This window comes from Cyclopterus lumpus, chromosome 24 (assembly GCF_009769545.1).
Source record: "Cyclopterus lumpus isolate fCycLum1 chromosome 24, fCycLum1.pri, whole genome shotgun sequence".
Lineage (NCBI taxonomy): Eukaryota > Metazoa > Chordata > Actinopteri > Perciformes > Cyclopteridae > Cyclopterus > Cyclopterus lumpus.
Window position 1 is genome coordinate 11750259 of NC_046989.1, and position 20089 is coordinate 11770347.

The 20089-nt window shown below is 44.2% G+C and overlaps 1 protein-coding gene and 1 long non-coding RNA gene across 3 annotated transcripts in view; one reads left to right on the plus strand and one right to left on the minus strand.

Moving 5' to 3' along the window:
* The window catches only part of LOC117727209 (pleckstrin homology domain-containing family G member 1), a 43995-nt gene extending 26840 nt beyond the window's left edge, over nucleotides 1-17155 (minus strand). The window contains exons 1-2 of one of the 2 annotated variants that reach the window (XM_034527359.1): nucleotides 16745-17155; nucleotides 451-1025 (exon numbers count right to left, since the gene is read on the minus strand). In XM_034527359.1, the coding sequence (XP_034383250.1) occupies nucleotides 451-876 (426 nt within the window). In that variant the 5' untranslated portion in view covers nucleotides 877-1025; nucleotides 16745-17155. The remainder of the gene's footprint in view (nucleotides 1-450; nucleotides 1026-16744) is intronic. The other variant, XM_034527358.1, reaches the window with a different exon arrangement.
* LOC117727211 lies at nucleotides 17067-18473 on the plus strand. Its single transcript, XR_004609026.1, has 3 exons — nucleotides 17067-17497; nucleotides 17783-17882; nucleotides 18293-18473. It is a non-coding gene; the product is annotated as an uncharacterized LOC117727211 (long non-coding RNA).
* The last annotated feature ends 1616 nt before the right edge of the window (nucleotides 18474-20089 follow it).

Here is a 20089-nt window from a genome sequence, read left to right on the forward strand (position 1 = left end):
GTGTTAAAATAGTCGAAGGTTTTTGTGCCTGTGCCTGCAGCACAAAAGGCACTGGTGTTGTGTAACTGGACCAAACCCCACCTGCAAGCGCAGGTGAGCTTATTGTGCTGGCGGTTCCTAGCAGGCAATGAGTGTGTGAGGGAAACCACCAAAGACCAAAGGAATGTGTGTTATCTGGTCATTTAAAGCCCCGTATTTCTCCTTGCGTTCCACTGCTGCTTGGGTTTAAAGTTGGGACCTTCAAAAGACTTAAAATGGTGTATTCCCATTTCAGTTTATGCCTCTGTTTATTGAATTACCGGGGGCCCCCTGGTCAAGTCTTAGTTTAAATGTTGTATGGCAGAAATAGATTTTCTCTGCTGTCCTGCCAATATGTCCAATACTTCTGCATCCAATTTCTTACACAGTTTGAGATTAATTAACATGTTATTGTGGCTGAGGGTTCCTCACCTCTACAATGCTGCGCAGGTCCTGGACGTATGTTCTCTCCGTGTCCAGTATCTCCTGCACCACCCGGTCCACATACGTTCTGGGTCCCTGCACCTGGCCAGTCCGTTCCCCTGGTCCATCTGGACCAACCTCAGGCTCTGAATGTTCTGTCAGAGTCTGTCCACCGCTCTGTCTCTCTTGCGCTCTCCCTGTGTCCACTCGTCCGTCGTTTCTGTCATCTTCCTCCTGGCATCCCAGCTGCCGGGCGGGGACCAGTTCCAACCGAATCGCCCCAGAGTCCCGGTCCGGGGTCACCGGGTTGCAGTGAGGGGCGGGGACGAGGGTGGAGCGGCTGCCCAGAGAGCAGTGACTGTCCCGGGAGGATGCTGAGGAAGAGGTGGAGCTGTAGCTGATCGGCCTTTCGGCACTGTCGGGAGAGGAGTCCATGCTGAGGGCGGAGCAGTAGCGCGAGGAGGTGTAGCGGAAGGCCGGGTTGCGCAGGCAGCGGGCCGGAAAGTCAACGGAGCTCAGGACTGAGCCGGAGTCCGGGACTTCAGGAAGAGGAGGCAACGCATCAGGCAGGTAGTTGTAATCGTCTGGAGAGGAAAATAAGAGGAACAAAAAGAGATTCTCGTTCATCAAATTGATTTCAAATATTCTAAATAGTGTTTTGATTGTTTGATCTTAGTACGCGAGATTATTTATGTATTTTTCCTCGCTAACAGAGAGCTCCAGCAAAGGTTGTGCGGCAGTGCAATGTCAAGTGCATTGGCCAAAATCAAAGTGGAATGCCCTGCAAGCATTGAGATGACCGAGAACATTGCCATACCATAACAACCTTCCAAAATGTCTAAATCCCAGCTCAATGTTGCATGAACTGCTGTATTCGGTCTTTGTTTTTAATATAGCTTCACACTGGACTTCCTGGTTTCCGTTTCCTCTTCTGTCGGTACTAACCTGTGGCAACACGCCCCCGCACCAAAGCAGCCCCTTGAGTTGCTTAGTGTTGGTCTGAATGACTCCGGTTATTAACAAACACACTTTTATGCTATTAAGCTCAGTGCTTGTTATCTGACATGAATATTAAATAACGAGTTATAATAAGTACTTTAGGGAAAGAGTACAATTTATTTGTTCACAATAACTATATGGCTCTCAAAATTAATGTCCTAATCATTTACTGATGCTGTAAAGTCACACACACACACACACACACACACACACACACACACACACACACACACACACAGCAGAGCCGTTAAAATTATAATAAAATTCACACATTTGACAGGTGACCTTGTATTTATTTTTCACAAACTAAGTGCAAAAGGGACTTACTGTATGCAACTTCTTTACAACACCACTCTCATATTCCCACAGTGTCGTTCTGTTTAGCATCCAGTTCCTGACATTCCCGCCGACCACAGTCTGACTGACCACCCGCCATACGACGACCACGAGCCCTCCCAGAGTTGTCCTCAGTTCCACTCAAAGAAACTTTAGATTTCTAATGTATCTGTGCGAGCGGTAACTCTATGCGTGCGTGTGTGTGTGTGTGAGAGCATTTTTGCAGCAAGACAGAAAAAAAGATTGAGTTTAATGACACGATTAGGAGTGTAATGCTGAGAACACTCCACTCTGAGGCAATGAATGAAAGTCCTATTTCGATGGAGGAGAGACAAGCTTGTGTGTGTGCAACTACAGGGGTCTATTAGGCGTCAGACCGGTGCCAAACTGGCTCAAAACCTTGTCTCCGCCAAGAGATCCGTTAAGATATGATTACCGGCTCCCAAGGCCCCACAGCCAAGGCCAGCTGAAGTGAAACCACACACGCAGCGTATCGGACGGATGCCTTCCAAGTTTCCCCTCAACGTTTTCCAAGCTTTGACGGGAAGAACAGGGAGCAAATAAACGGAGCGGACAGGCGAAGGAAGGACGGTATGAGAGGACCTCATACCAGCTCTGTTGGAGTTTGACACCAGTCTTCATGTGTTGTGGCAACATTGAGATCCGGTGCCATATAGGACCGTGTCGCTCTCTCGCTGCCGGCATCCGCGGCTGAGGCTAAAGCTGTCTCACTTCAAAGCATCAAAGATCACAGATTGAAAACATGAAACCGAGAACAAGCTCAAAGAATCCCGCTCTCTCACCTTTCAAATAGGCACCGTGGAGGTCTTTTTGCCATGGTGACACCTCTTTTGAAATCACTCTAGCAGCAGACTTGCCGGTTTGACTGGTCTGTGATGGAGAGATCGAGGGTTTGATTCTGGCAACCACGACCGTACTGATACCAACTTAAAAGAGTGAACCGGCATCGTCCTTCTCTAGCCGCGATGATCAAGGCTACTTGTTCCTCTACTAGTTTAAACCTTCTGACGTATCATCACCCTAAAAATGTGTGAGCATATTTACACATGCAGCAGAATTGTCATTCACTTGGAGTTGTGTTTATTACCACCTGTTGACTGTTACACATCTTAAAAGCTAGGTTATTCGTTTTCTTACTAAGATTTAGATAAGACGTTTTAAGACCTAATCACAGATATTGTTACTCTCAAAAAGAGAATAATACATTATCCCGGCTTGAAGTATAATATTTATATTATATTTATTTCTCTTTTTTTTAGCAACTGAATGCTCCACTTACTTCACCAGCTAATTGCTAATTGTATCTGGCTGCTGTTGATGCTGGCAGGTGGCACATGGTTTATCCATTGTATTGATTAGTATTGATTAGTGCTGCTTTCACACATAGCAGTTTGCCCTCAGGTCCATCCCTGTTCACTGAACCCTTACATGTGTATCACAGGAACACAGAATTAATAACATTTCTGCTTGCATAGTTTCTCAGAAGGATCTAAAGTGCTGAATCATAGTTTTAATTTCGCTCCACTGCTATGCCAAGAAAAGCAGGAAGGAATTGAAGAGGAATGAATGTCTTTTTTCCTCAGACAAGTTTGGAACTGATTCACCGGCCATGTTTGTGTCTATCCATCCAAATGTTTGCACTCCTAATCCTGACCCACTTTTTAACAATTACAGACCTGAAAACAGCACACTCACACAAACCAACAGCCTTGGTTTTTGGATAAGCAATATACTGCTTTGAAGTTAGCGTACACAATGCACAAAGGCCTTTATTATATTACATACCATGACATTAATGGGTAACTTTTGACAAATCTATAATATATCCTTCCTTATCACAGTAAGTTATATATGTACATCTTCTACACTGTGTGTGTGCGTGTGTGTATCACACACACACAATGCATTCAGTTTATCACTCCAAAGATAACACTAACTGAGCTAATAACTTAATGGTCCAACACCATCAATTAAGGCTAGATATGAGTGGGCAGAGTGTGCACATGTGCACACACACACACACACACACACACACATACACACACTTACACACACACACACAATCCATGTTTCCGTCTGCCATGAAACCCAAACACCTCAAAGAGAGATTGCTCCATCTTGTGTTTGCCCAGCCCCTCCTTCCCACCTTCCAGCTTCATGTTTGGGGCACACCCTGGCCGTCTCCTGGGTGAACTGGCTCTTACACACACAGACAACTAGCACCCCCATCCCTCTTCTCAACACACACAGACAGAGAGCAAAGATGTCCGAGCTTCAGTTACCTCCCGTCCAGATTATGTTGAACCTGATCCTTGTAAATTATCTCTAATTCTGCTCCTTTGCATGCAGGCTGGGACTGTTTCTCCTCTGTGTATGTGTGTTCATGTGCTGTGCACCAAGGATTAGGATAGTGTGTGAGGGCTCTGTGACCCGCCAGACACGAGAGAGCGAGAGAGAGAGAGAGAGAGAGAGAGAGAGAGAGAGAGTGAGAGAGAGAGAGAGAGAGAGAGCGCAACCTGGCTTCAATCTCTGGCTTTCATTTAACATGAAAAAGACAAAGGTCTGGGCCGCTTTATTATTCAGTCAAGTTTAATAAGTTGAAAATCCGGCCTGTCTGGATGGCAAACAGCGAGAACCACGAGGAGCCAGACTGAAGACTGAGCAGACAATGTAACCAGCGGGTATACTGCGAGTCACATGTGGTGTTTTGCTCTAAACACAACTCTTGTCATTAATTTTTTGATTACCAAATACCTGTAATTTAAATGTATGTGTGCTTATTTTAATGAGCATGATTTAGGGAAAAATGGATTTCAAAAAGTGTAAATTCAAGAATCTGGGTGAAGATCTTTAAAGCACCCTCAGACGTACAGACGTTAAATACTCAAACACTTTTACATACTCATCTGGATTACATCGAAATGCTTAGAATACCGGAAGTATTTTCAGAGGTGAAGTCAACTTAATGTCGTGAAAGATTGAAAATTCTTGACCATGAAAATAGTGTTTGACCAAATAATCCCAGCACGAGGTCCATTTAGTAGCTGTTCTGGACATTTTGGTCATCCCACACCATCTTCTTTAGCAGAGTTGCAGCAGAGAAAAGTTTCCCAGTTGTCGTGGAAACATCGATGTTTAAATCTCACTCTGCTGGGAGACAATTGAAAACTCCCCAACTTCCACCAAATGGCCTTTGTGGTGAGATCTTGTGGGTGTTTTTGTATAATGTACGTTATCTTCACATACTCCTTCAATAATAAAAGGAATTGAACTGCCCAATCATCTGTCATTATCAGTTAGTAATGACAATGCAAATATAGCTAAGAATGAATCAACACCATATCAAACTAGATCAAATGACCATCTGCACACTGTGTCTGTTCATGTTCACTCACACATGTGCTTGTATATGACCTACAATGCTGCAGTCACTCCCAGTCCAGCCAGGTTCACGCTACACTTAAATCGTCCACTTCAGTCGAGCTCTTTATGGTCACCTTTACGCTGCAGTGGTCAGCAAACAGCCGTCAGCTGATGATCATAGTAGCTCCGACAGCCCCGATAGTGTTTTGTAATGGCATGTGAACATCCTATGTGGACATTTAAACCACAAACAATAACTATTTTAATGTAATTTTGCAGATGCACGGTCTCACCAATCATTGGGTTTAAAACAAGTGTAGAAAACTGACAATGTGTATTATTCTGGTTCGAGCACGCGACTTTCTAGACGATTTCCCTCAGCAATAAAACACAACTCTGGAAAATCAAAGAGGAGATTTCATCCTGAAAGGATTCTAACTTTGGAAAATACCCAGTTGGTTTGGCTACCTCGAAAGGCTCACATTAGATTTAGCTGCACTTTGGAAGGCATTGTTGGCGGGAGGACTGTCGTGCAAGAGAGGGAGTGGTTCAGTTTGGAGAGAAGCAATGATTACAGTGACCAGTGAAGGGGCCGATGCGCTGTGGATTACGCCACATTGACCCTGGACTTCTACTTATGCTCCATTGGTGGTCTGCGTTTGGGTGTCCACAGTCCATGCAATCATGAATGTTGGGCTGCATTGAGACAGTCAGTGTGGACAAATTTACATCAAGCAATGCAGATGTTTTTAGTTTTTTTGTTTGCATTATCCAAACAGCGTATGCTATTCAGTGGCGATCCCAGCTGACAATGGGCGAAGGCAGGCTTCACCCTGGACCTGTCACCAGTCTATCGCAGGGAAAATGTATAGACAGGACACCATTCACGCTCACGTCTACACCTATACGGGTAATTTAGAGTCTCCAATTAACCTGATCTGCATGTCTTTGGATTCTGGGCAGAACCCAGAGGGAACCCACACTGCCACGGGGAGAACGTGCAAACTCCACACAGAAGGATCGGGGAATCGAAACCCTGCCCCTCTTGCTGTGAGGTGACAGTGCTAGCCAAGTTGGTTTTAACTCTTTGGATGATATATATATATATATATATATAATTAAATTGAAGAGAACTACATTCAACATTGCTGGTTTTTTACCAAAAGGGCACATACATGTCTTGACACTGCTGACACTGAGGAAATATAAAGAACCAGGTAGTCCACACGTGTCATATTAGCTGTCTTACACCATCTAATTGTATATAACTCCATTCTAGCGAATGAGAAGCAATGCTAAGAGAGCTTTTCTCTTCATATCCATTAACCACCAACAAAACTAACCACAACCATCGGCAGCCAGTAGACACTACATTACTGCGACGTAAAACCACTTATTAAACCACAAAATAAATGTACTGTGACACTTTGGATGAGCATGAGACAGAGAGACATCGACATCGACATCTCAGGCCAACAGAAAATCCATTAGAAAAATTAAATGAATTTAAGATAAAAAGAACTCAAAGCCCTTATATGTCCAACTGAAGCAGACAATTAGAAACAGTGCACTATCTGGTCTCGAGGGCACGAGGAAGACATTGAATACAACATTCACAACAGTTTAATCCACCTTCAACTCTTGACCACTGAGCAACTACAATAGACGGAATAAGACAGTTGCAATATTTATCTACAACAGACCAACATTTGAGAAAAAAGCCTGAAGCTTTTGTCCCAGACAGGACTTTACTACACACTTCGTACAGCTCATGGATCCTTTAATTAGCCTTGTTTGTCTGTGTGTGTTCTTGTTTATGCTGCAAAGGCCGACCAGATGGCAAGTGAGTTCAATTCCATGCAGCTTATTGCTTACTTTACAGGATAGATAGTTTTTATTCAAGTACAAGTTGGAAGCAAAAAGCTTCTCAGCGAGTTATAGTCCAGTGGTTTTTGTCTTCACTTTGGAAACATCTTGGGAGCACTAACTGCGATTTAAGAAGACAACGTAATGGAGAAACATGGTGGGAGGAGGACATATGCGAGTGAGAAAGCAGGAGAGCATCTGAAGGAATGAAAGTAGGAAGAGGAGATGAGAAGAAAGGTCAAAAGGTCACCCACTCACCACCCACTCCCTTGTTTTTTTTCCATTTTCCATTTCCCTCTTGCTCCGTCTCATTTTGAATCAAGTCTTTTGTTGTACGTTAACCCTTAAAAAGTATCCGACCAATATCTCTCATCTTTAAAGCATCACAAACAAGCTTCTGAGAGTGTTTGTTCCCTGCAGGCGGAGCCGAGAAACAGCAGCACAAAGAAGCACATGAGTCCTTACTGTTTGTTTAGTTACGGCCTCACATCTTCTGCTGCGTCCACTTAGAGGTCAGACTCGGTTTATGATAGAGACGCAGGCCTGATCTCAACTGACGCTAAGGACCTTAAAGTGTCACTCGGGATTTCACAGCGCGGACAAAATGACGGCCGAGCAGTCGAGAGAAAAAGAGAGAGGGCAGAGGTGGGAGAGAAGGAGAGAAGGAGAGATGCAAACGGATGGCATCGGAGACAGGAGGCGTGTTCCAACGAGCAACTTATCACTGGACCGAAAAAGAGCTGCACTGGCGGGCTCACGCATTATAATGCAGATGTTTTCGGAAGAAGGATGGAGAAAGAAAAGATGGAGTTTCTAAACTTTTTTTTTTACTGTGTTGGCGGAAAACAAATTGCGCATGCTCCAGCGATCTCAAGACAGTATTTCAAACATCTCAACACTTGAAGTAAGACTTAATAGACTCCTGTGGATTTCATTGCCTCACAAAACATGGCTTGAGTAAACACACATACACACACACACACACACACACACACACACACACACACACACACACACACACACACACATACACACACAGCTGGGAGCCTAATTAGCAACAAATGGCTTTTTCTCGCGATAAACCACAACCACTGAAGCATCTGCCATGGGCGGTGGCATTCACACATTTTATGTACACAGATTAACATCCCTTTATCTGCAGATTGTGTTTAAGAGATGAGAGTTAAATCCTAGAGTCTGGGAGAGATTCTCTGTTTGTCATTCGACATCCACGAGAAATGTGCAGCATAATTTTAGCTGACAGCCCCGGTGTTTAGCCTCTGTGGGAAAAAATGTCCACCTGCAAACTTACACCCTCTATTTTCGGACCCCCCTGCAACCGTGGCTGCACACACCCTGCGCCCTCCCTGGGCGCATGAAACACTAGCCTCGTTCTTGGCCCCGATTGGATTGCGGCCCAAAGCTCGCCACTGGACTCTCTGCATCCACTTCAGTCACTGAACACTGAACCATGAGATTGAAAAACTATTGATTAGTTTTCTATAATAGGCAGATTGCTCCGATCTGCTCCTTCATTCTGCACCCACCCAGCCTCCACAGGGCTGCAGCTCCTTGCGCATGAGTGCTCAGAATGGGGGGCAGGACTGGGCTAGCAGGGTGGGAGGAGAGGGACGGAGGGGTCCATTGTCTCCGGCACCTCGAAACCAAAGCGTTTGCTCTAAACAGTAATTATTCCCCCCCTTCCTCTTCTCTGTTCTGCTCCCCTCTATCCCCATTTGTAGCCACCCCCAACTGCTGCCCTCAAGGCTCTAATTTGGGTCACAGGCTGCAGAATGGCATCTCAACACTCAGTCAAACCTACACCCGGCGAGAGGAATCTGTCACACGTGCTGGCCCGAAGCGATATGAGATAGAAAGAAAAGTAGTCCATTTTATTTGTTGCTTTCTTAAATTCACACCATACGTTTCTTTATTTTTCTGCAGAGCCTACATTTAAAATGACTTGTGTAACTACCAACAAAGTAAAACGTATAACCACCATGATCCAAAGTTTAAGCATCACTGAGGATTGATCCCGCGAAGTCTGCGAGAAAGCAAACACGCTCCATTCAACACCGGGGGTGAGACAACAAGCTGGAGACGCTGTTCATACAGCTGTACGGCAGAGAGACGGACGCTGCAGAGGCACTTCACACAGCGCTGTCAGCCGAGGACAAAATATCACACATACCACACAAAAGAGCCACTAAGACAAACAGCCATCGCTGCCTTGTAAACGGACCTTCGGTTTCTAAGTCGCTGTCTGAAGTTTGACCAGGTGGTCCTTGAAAATAACTACTTTTTGAGATGTTTTGTGATGCCATACGTGATATATCTTATTTCCGATCATCGGTGGCTTCTCAAATTCACTAAAGCGGCATGCAACAACTGGATATTATTCTACATGAATATGGTTTGAGCCTTGATATGGTTTGATTCAGCCTGTAGACATGCAGCACCTTTGACAGCAAACTCTAGTCTCACCACGTCACAGAATCACTTCACCTCAGGAAGAAACTTGTGCGAGTGTCTTTAATTTGTACATGCTGTTTAAACCATAATTGAACACATTTGAAGAAAAAGAAGAAGAAGAAAAGCTGCTGCTTACCGGTAGGCATTGTGGTTTGGCTCCAATTGACCAGATATTAAAGTCAATGAGTTTTTCGTTTTTAATTGAGGCGCAGATTTTAAAAGGTAAACAGGATTTCCTGAGCAGATCACATATCCAGAGTAGTCCAAACTGTATTTTGCAGCAGAAAGCCTTGGAGAGATTCACTTAGATTTCTCAAATCATTGCGAGTCCTTTCTTCTGCAGTCCGCTCCACCAAAACACATACAGGAGCATACGATCTCAGGTTTTCTCCTGAACACACACTCAAAACACACTCCCCTGGCTGGTGTCTTTTCTTTCTCTCACTTCAGCCTGCTAAGGATCTCCTCTGTCTGAATGCCTCTCTCCCTCCCTCTCTCTCTCCTGTGGCAACACATCCACCGCATGCATGTGTGTGTCTAAAAGTGTTCATGTGTGTGTTTGCCTGTGAGTGTGTGTGTGTGTGTGTATGTGTGTGTGTGTGTGTGTGTGTGTCAGAGTGAATGGCCTCTGCTCTCTAATGCTCCCTCCCTGCTGGGTATTCCCCTCCCCTTGACTCCTCCTCCCTCTCTCCTGCAGCAAATTACAAGGAGCTGGGAGTTCCTCCTCTCTTTTTTCCTCTCTTTCTTTCCCATCTTTTATCTTCCCCCTCTCCATTTCATTACTGCCTCTTCTTCGCTGCGTCCAAAATCAAACTTTAAAGCTGGGTTTGTGATGCTTGCATGCTTTTGTGTGTGTGTGTATGTCTGCTGCACGCTCAGCAGGTGGCTGAACTGCGCACAGCTCCAGAGATCACACACGTACACACACTTTACAAGGAGGTGAGGGGGGTTACGGCTGATCAATAGAGCCAGCTCAAACAAAGGCTCCTCATCCACTGCAGCGCTCATTGTGTCCCACATCAGAGAAAGGCTGGACCGAATGAGCGCACAAAATGTCAGAAGTGGGTTCCCAAACGATTTGGCTTTTGTTAACATACTTTTATACAAATACACATTTTATTAATTTACAAAGCATGACAAACTTCTCTCTGTGTGTTTCTGCTACAACTTTCACTGATCTTACAAATGAAGTGTTACTCTGCACAGTCGTCAACATCAGGGTTATTTTGTCTCGGGCTCAAGACTTAAAATGGATACAACCAGCTTTCCAACCAGCTCTGCATCATTTCAATGTGGGTAGTGTATGCAAATGGTCAATATTAAACTTCCCTCCATGTTAGCAGCACCCAAAGGCCCACGCTCATTTGCGCTCAGGCTGTTTGATCCATCTACAGATTTTACTTCTGCATTTTGTTGTATGCAATCTTTTTAATTGAAATGCTGTATTTTTAGAGCCACGTAAGCCAGAATACAGTGTGGAAAGAATTACGACGTCTAGAATAGGAAGAGACAGAATGCAGACTGCATTACAACATGAAGGTGTGGATCCGGGGAGGGTTTAATTAAAGATAATACAGAGTTGCATTATGGCAATAGTTTTGGAACTTGACTCATACAGAGAGTTCAAGTCAGAACATCTCAGCCATTGTGAAAATGTCTGTCGTAAGTCCCCAGATTTAATGGAAGAGGAATACTAAATCCTGCCCTCGATGGACTGGCGGCCTGTCCAGGGTGTCCCCTGCCTTCGCCCTATGTCAGCTGGGATAGGCTCCAGCGCCCCGCGACCCTAATGAGGATAAGCGGTATTGAAAATGGATGGATGGATGGAATACTAAATCCCTCCGGAAACCTTTTAACATCGCGTTACCCAAGCAGCCAAACAAGAACTAAAGTAAAAGAGACCCTAGTTTAGTTATGATTTACTACAGGAAATATTTAAAATTTTGAATTCCAACTTTTGATACTTGATAGTTTCCAAAGCGAGATTCTACAGAGTTTAAAAAGCAGTTTGATTGTTCAGAAAAGCAGTTTAATACCCAGTCCTGTGTGGGTGAGTAAAGGCCTAAGGAACTAAAAGCATACAATCATTTGCAAGTAATAAAGCTTAGATTAGAGGAAGGTTTGGCAAAATAAACAAATGTGTGGCAGAAATAAGTCATGTTTGTTCTTATCTTAGGACCCCTCACATTTATCTTTTGACCCCATAGGTGTCCCGAGCTCCAGGTTGGGAACCTCTGCTCTAAACCTGTATAATTTCAGTAAGCAGGACAGGCTTAGTGTCCCATAAAGAAGACACACGTGAGACAATGGGCCCTCAGTCTCACGCAATAAAGCAAATGTGTCGACTATTTGTCGTCCCTCTTTAAAGACAGGGACTGGTCGCAGCAGCATGGGGTCCTGCTAACACCACCCCCTTCTCCTCACAATACAATGATAGAGACCCACTGGACTATCCCTGCTCCCTCTCTCTCTCTCTCTCACTCACACACACACACACACACACACACACACACACACACACAACCCCAAGAAGCACGACCCCTCTCTCTAATGGTCTGAGAGCCCGTTGACCCACGAAGCACCCAAGACTCCACTCCCAATCCAAATACTGTCCAACACACACACACACACACACACACACACACACACACACACACACACACACACACACACACACACACACACCTAAACTCCTCGGTTCAGCCAAGCACGACCTGATGACAGAAGCAGTCCGGCTTATCTGATGCCCTCTGAATGCTCCGAAGGCCTCCCTGCAGGATAGAATCGACCAGAGGAACAATATTGTTCCTCTTATGGCAATCGCTAAATGAGCTGCTGCACATGTAGACACGTTGTTTTAACAAGGGCATGAACGGGGAGACAGAAAGGCTGAGCGTATGGATATCAATCAAAGATTAGTTCTATGCTTTGACTACAGGTTTGATCCAGCAAAAGAAAACTTGCTCGAACAGGTTTTAGTAAATATCTTTTCCCTGATGAGAGAACGGTTGCAGCAGCTTGTGGCTCCAATGATGATCATTTTCATTATTGATTTAATGCATTGATTATAATTTAGAAATAGTCACTAATAGTCTGCAAAATGCTTGTCACAATGTCCCAAGATGACGTCTTCCTTGGTTTTGGTTGGTAATCTGAAGTTCAACATTTTGTTAAATACGCTTATTTACATCACAGAGTTAAATAAAAAGATTGATACCAGGGGGTGGTTAGCCTTGCTCAGCCTACCAGAACCATGACAGCTCAATCACAAGTTCCCAGACCTCATAGGAGGTGCTTTGCCTATTTGTAGGGGTACTCTTTTAAGAAATTACAATCAAGGTTTCTGCACTATTTGCAGTCGAGTCAACAAGGTGTTTTTTCCCTCCGGACAGTGCTCCTCGCCGCCACCCGAACTCGGCTCGGCTCCAGTGTCACCCCTCTCAAATCAGACCCCTCTCCTTGTCAAGGCTCACAACAAGCTACACGCTACGGACGCTCTCTCAAACTCACTCCAAGCACCAGGCGTCAGAACTGATGGTTCGAGAGTTTGCGCCGTTGCCAAGCTGATCGAGAGCCATAGCGCCATGGTGGTCGCCACGACGACAGGGAGGCATTCATCTCCCAGGCAAAGTGGCATGTGGAAAGACAGTGAGGACGAGAGAGAGAGAGAGAGAGAAAATGCTTATTGTCAATAAAGCACCCCATTCCTCACAACACTTGGGCAGTGCAAACAGTGAAGCACAGGGTTCAGACACATTATTCAACTTTTACTGGTGCGCACACACAATCACTTGTTTTCCAACAGCATTGTAAAGTCCCACTTAAAGGACGACAGCCTCTTGAACATGTTTTAGTGCGTGTGTGTATTCAGAAATAAAAACTGTCCCCATCCACTTAAACATGTCCTGGAGGGAGGAGGGCTGCAGCCTGGATGTTATCGCTGTGAGTGTGAGTCTGAAACCAGGTTGAATGCTCAGACAGCGTCTTCATTTTCTCAGCTGTCCAGTTTAAAGCGAAGGCTGTTTCCTCTAGAGCACATTGGAAGACTGAACGCAGAGGGACATAGATTCAGACCGAGAGAGACTGTGACTAATGACAGGAGTTTGTGGCTGGAGGGGTCATTCGTATACAGTTTCCCCCTCCCTCTGTGACCGGGTCTGTCACTGGTGAGATGGATCATCCGCAGACACACTCTCTTTCTTTCTTTCTTTCTTTCTCCCTCTCTCACACACACACACACACACACACACAGAGTGCCACAACTCTTAAAGCTTTTGTTCTTGCCGCCTGAGGTCTTCATTAACCCCTCAACACACAGTTTTCCCCCCTTTAGGTAAAAGTCATTCCTCACTGACAAACTCGTCCTCCAAACGTAACGTCGACACATGGAAGTGTTTTGAGATCTACCGAGCTGCGGGACATCATTTGTCTTCACCTTCCAACCATGATACTGTTTAATAAACCACACTTTTTTTTTATGGAAATTGAAACGAACAGCTGTCTGCTGTGCAAAAAAAACACACTTTTTTGCCTAATTGTATTAACCTGATAATCAGAAAAGCTGTCTTTGACCAAAGAAATTATTATTTGCATAACACTCACACAATTTTGTTGACTAGATTAGTTTATTTAATTGACAAATATGTAAAACTGAGTTTCTGAACATTGTATCACACAAAAGCAACACTTCAAATATTGTGTTCATCAGAGATGTGCTCAGAAGTTTCATAAGAATGTCTAATCGTCTAATAACAAAATGTGAGATTAGTTGACTTATTGACTAAGAGGGGGCAGCCTTAATAAGCCAGCTAATTTCTTGCTTGGAGGGGGATATTTTATTATGTTATTACTAAGCAATTAGAAGTGAATAACTCATCTGCAGTAGCGGTCACTAGAAGCAGGGAACATTTTCACAGTGCTAAAAAAAAAGAGCAAATTTAAAGGAATAGTTTGACATTTTGGGAAATACACGTATTCACTTTGCAGCAGAGAGTGAGATGAGAAGATCAATACCACTCTCATATCTGTCTGTTCAGCAAAAAGACTGGGAACGGGGAAGCTGCTAGCTTGGCTCCAGCTGAATGCAACAAGTGAGGTTCAATTCATTCTTCTGATGCAAGAAAGAGATCTTTTGTTGTCAAGCTAGTGATGCGCAGCAGCACACTTGTTACAGCACATTTGTCGTATTAGATCACCAGAGTCCAAACATCATGAACCGAGCTCTGGCCAACAAAGCCAGTAAGAAACTTCCATTCTCGGAGCCGTGGCTAATGTCGTCTGTGTAAAATCTACAACTCTGCTTAAATCCTGCATTGATTTTCCCTTTCCCAGATCCATGACGTAAACAGATTCACGGACGGTATTCCCTCCGGCTGCAGCCGTCTTGTTCGCGGTGCCGGGACAAGTCCAGGAATTTCTGACTCTTGCCGGCCAGAAACCTCACTGGAGGCAAACGGCTTCAGCTTATACAAGAGCAGGAATCCCTCAAAATTGGCCGGAGGAGCGTCCCAAGAAAACAAGGAGCGTCTCCGCCATTCCAGCAGACTAAACAACAGTGACACAGAAATAACTACAGCTGCTACGTCAACAACAAACAAGGTCAACAGCCGCAGCTAATGATAGAGCAGGGTGGCACCACGGCCATAGCAGAACCCAGGAGAACTATTTACGATGGGAGATAATGTCAGTATTCAACTATGCAGCGAGTCGGTATTCACATTAGCAGACAAGGAGGAAATCACTAGGAGGAGGAGAGGAGAAAAACAAGTGGTTTACAACAGGGAACTAGAACTTTCATTTCTTAGAAGTGAATATATTTGGCTGCAGGGATTGTAGATAAATATTTATCTACCTAGCAACACTATGTAAAGCAATACATTGTCAATGTTCTTTCTATTGAGTCTGTGTTGTGCTGGATGTGTGTTGGCAGAGTTGTTGTGTGTTGAGGGAGCATATGTGGCGGATATACGGAGGAAGCTGTGTTTGGCCTCAGATTAAAATGCAGGACTAGGGTCTCGCTCCAGGAAAGGAGACCAGCAGAGCGCAGACATAGGGACTTTTCTCCCATCAGGGAAACACGTGACACACTAAAATAACACTCTGCATATACGGTGCATTTACTATATTTTGCAATACAATGAGAAAAAACAAAATACCTTTCTTAATACGTATTAATGTGTTTAATATGCACACACCTATGGCATGGTCTTTTTAAGAGCAAGAGAATAGATTCACTAATATATATGCACACATATTAAGATGTGCTGCATATGGCTCTTAGATTTATCTTATAGTTATGTTTTTGAAGTAACCAAAAACAGCACGCTTCTGTTAGCAGTTTAAATATATATCTAAGCAGGAGATATAGAGTACGTTGATCCCAGGTTATCATGAATAATCTGATCTATCATACAGTCAGCATACAGTTCAAGAAACCACCATCAAAAAGTCAGATGACCAGCAAACCGGTGACAGAAACCAACACATGAGTCCGTCCCGTTTCATCCGTCTGTGTCCCTCAGAAGCTGGGTGCTCCAGTTAGAGCTCCCAGAATGAGGACACACCACAAAGGAGAACACATGTGTCCACACACACACACACACACACACACACACACACACACACACACACACACACACACACACACACACCAAAAACGTTGGTTAAAGTGTGTGTGGTATTGTGTTAAAATTCCACTATAAAAAACATATTTCCGGTAAAAGTTGACTTGTACATTTAATTTATTTTGTATCCAATGTTCCCTGTGGAGATAAGGCTGCAAAAGCTAAAATACTTCTAGGACTTAAGCTATTTTATAGCATGTTGAAATGTATGGCCCTTACAAATAGAAAGATGTGTCTCAAAAGGCATGTTGATCATCATCTCAGAAATATAAAGGTGAATATATTATTATTATATGTCAATCCAGCATTGACGGCCAAGCTTAAGCCTGACTGTCTAAATACAGCAGTATGGTTCCCAATTAGACAAGTGAGAAAAGGTGCCATTAGAGTCACGCCAAATTGAGACTTTGGACCAAGTAATTGGAGGTCAGACTGGGTTTGGTGGAGTCGACCGCTGCAATTATGATTAAATAGAGAGCTGGGCTGTGAAGAAGAACAAACCCAACTCTGCACTGTGTCGTTTGAGAATAATGTAAGAGCAGAACCATTGAAGGTAAATTAAAGATTGTCCATTTGTGTGTCCTGGCAGTTTACAGCGTCACACAAAGACAATGGCGACTCACCTCAGAGAGACCATCCCCACAACTAGCCTGTTCTCGGCCGCTGGTCTCCCAGTGTCCTCTCATCACAGGTTAGATCCATAGCTCGGGCACTCAAAAAGTTTCACACTAAACGTGCAGTCACAGAAACGCTGACTGGCTTCAGAGAGGCAGGTCGGGCTTGTGTCGAGGTCGCCCGGTTCGAGGTCCACCCCTCTATGAGATCAGTTCAGAGAGACACAGAGGAAAGAGGTGAGAGAGAGAGAGAGAGAGAGATAGAGGGGAACAGATGGAAGCAAAACACAACTGAACTGACTGCCCACTGGGAGGGGAGGGGAGAAAGAGAGAGAGAAAGAGAGAGAGAAAGAGAGAGAGAGAGAGAGAGAGAGAGAGAGAGTGAACATCCAAGCAGCCCACTTCCTGACCAATTACTGCTGCAAGACTAGCCTCTTTCCCTCTTTCCAACTGGGCCCTCGCTCTCTCTCCTCGCTCACTTTGCGGAGAGGGTGAGCCGCAAGAACTGGAGAGCGGCCAGACACTGCAGGCGACGCCAGTGACACGAGTGAAATTAACACTGGAAAAAGCGAGAGTGAGGTGTCGCTGTAACTGTGATGAGGAGAGAAGGGGGGGAGACGGCGATCAAGAATTAATGTGAGATAATAGTGATTAACAGGAGAGGGGGTGGGTATGTGTGACCGAAAGCTGGCGCAGAAGGAGAGAAAAAGAGGGCAGTGCAAGGACGAGACGTCTCGTCTAACCCCCAAAAGAACACGACAAGTGGGTCACATTGCACACAGTATCTGTTTAGAGCCTCTTTTTTCGTCCTTTTTCTTGGTCTTGACTCCCGAGTGACATCATGGATATCACAGCTTCTTGGATGTAAGGGGTCGGGTCAGGGTAAAGGGTTAGACTACCCAGAAACCTCCAGTGGGCGGAGATCGCAGGCCTCAGAGCTCAAAGTGCAACCTGCTGTGAGCAGGCCTGTATGAGCACGCAGAAAATATCCAAGCCAGTGGTCATTGTATGTGTGAGTAATTTGGTCATTGTTCTGCTTCCTAACAGAGCAGGATGGAGGAAAGTCCCTGTTCTCGGAACCAGTGGTGGTTGTTCCTGCCTCCTGGTTGCAAGGCTTCCTGGGATTGATGAAGCAGCTCCTGGCCCGGTCAGCACACGCACACACACACACGCACACACACACACACACACAAACACACACACACACACACACACACACACACACACACACACACACACACAAACACACACACACACACACACACTTTCTCACTTCCTAGTTTTCACCGGTCTTAAGTTTTTCCAGGGAAAACAAAACTGCACGGGTTGCTGTGCGATCTGAGGTGGTGGCAAACATTGACCTTTGATAAGAAACAAACTAATGTACTTAACTCTGAACATAAATGACCTAGATCTTCTTAGAAACACACATGAGTAGTGCACACACACAATGCAGTGACTTTTAGCATACACTGCATTGTGTGTGTGACTTTTAGCATACGTCAATCAACTTGAGGACATTTTTTTAACCCTGCTTTCTGTGACCTTGTGTTGCAGAGACCAGTAACCCTACAAACAGGGCTGGTTACCACAAACACAGTCCCGATCCTATGTAAACCAACACCACACCTTGCACTTTAAAACACACGGAGACAACGACAGACGATGGCACCGAGGAAAAACAAGCCCAGCGCCTGCTGCCAACTTGACACTCGTGTCTTTGTTTCTATTCTGCTTCGAGGAAAAGACGGGCGTAGTTCGTCAGGTAGCTTGTCCAACACAGACAAATGGACTTTTCAACGGTTTCCTGTGATTGTTTGAGATATCCAAAATCTGATAGTATATGGTTATGACAACACTTAATGGCTGACGTATTCCTCAAAGTCTTGTTCATCCCATCACTAATGGTGACTGGTAATCTAGGTAATGAGGATATAAACATACACCAACAGTTTATGACGCTATGAGGCAAATTTAAAGTCTGTTTGTTATCAATTTATCTGAGAAAGATCTGCTCTGAAATTGAAAAGAATTCTTTGTTCTGCAAATTGCAATAGCTCTTCCCGGCAATTTGTTGCTATTTTCCGACCAACTTATGAATCAACTAAATGTGAAATTAATGATTGCTGATTGCTAATTATTTTCTTAGGTGCGGCCTTACAAAATCGTGCCTGCACTGAAGTCATATGCTGCATTAAACTGTGTGATCTCAAAGAGGAAATTGGTCATATCCCATTCCAAATAAACAGGAGTTGCCTCTCTAAAAAAAAAAGCCTGAAATCGAGAATAAAATAACTGGATCAAATGAAGCGACTGATGGATACCACGGGATCATTTAGGTGTTGACAGATGAAAAACAGAATAAAAGTGGAAATATGGTTTTAGAAAGCATCTCAAGACCTCTGCAGCTCACAGCAGAAGGGAAACCCTCTTCCATCTTCCCCACCACCATTTACGTCTTCAGCTGCTTGTTTACTAACGGAGGAATCAAACAGGATGTGATTTCATCGGGCAGGTGAATCATACTCATGTGATGGTTTGGTCATTATAGCGTCACCAAAGCTTTTATCTCCTCCGCCCAGAGGTTTCCTGGTGGCTTTCAATTTACAGCACAGGAAATGTTCACGAGTGAAACTTATTTCTAGTGTGTTTATTCTCTTGATGTTATCTTTATTTCTCTGATGTCATTTTTGCCATCCAAACACAAATGTCCGACCCATGATATTCTCACTGCAGGCCAACGATAAGTAATATTTTTTTATGGGATGGGCAGGAGTAACCTCAAATCACAGTTGAGTAGATCTATGTGACCACACATGAATTCAAGGTAAGCTATCAAATCAATCTTAGTGTTTTACAGGAAGAGAAAATGGGAGCATTTTGATATTAAATGTTTGGACATACGGTATATTTTTTTGACATACTAACAATAGCTGAACAAACCAAAAATAGGGACACATTTGAGTCTAACCCTTCGGTAAAGTATTTTGGTAAAGGCTAAGCACCTCGCCAAACCTGCAGCTAAAGCTTCCTGCAGCAGCAGAAACTGATGCAAACCCGCCATCAAAGTCCTTGGAAGGAGAAACAAGTCAAACCCCCAAATTGTTAAAGCATTACTGAGATTAATTTCTGTAGCGTAATTACTGAAATTGTAATCTTTTATATTTCTTGTTTGAATGACGTAATCACATTACTATATTGTGTTAGTAATAATGTGTTTCTGCCCAACACTGGAGGCCATATATTCATATTACAGGGTGGACCCGCAATGTCATGTTACGCTTTAACAATAAAACTCCTGCCTCCCAACATGAACCAGATTCAGTATATTGAAAGTGAGAGACAATGAATGTT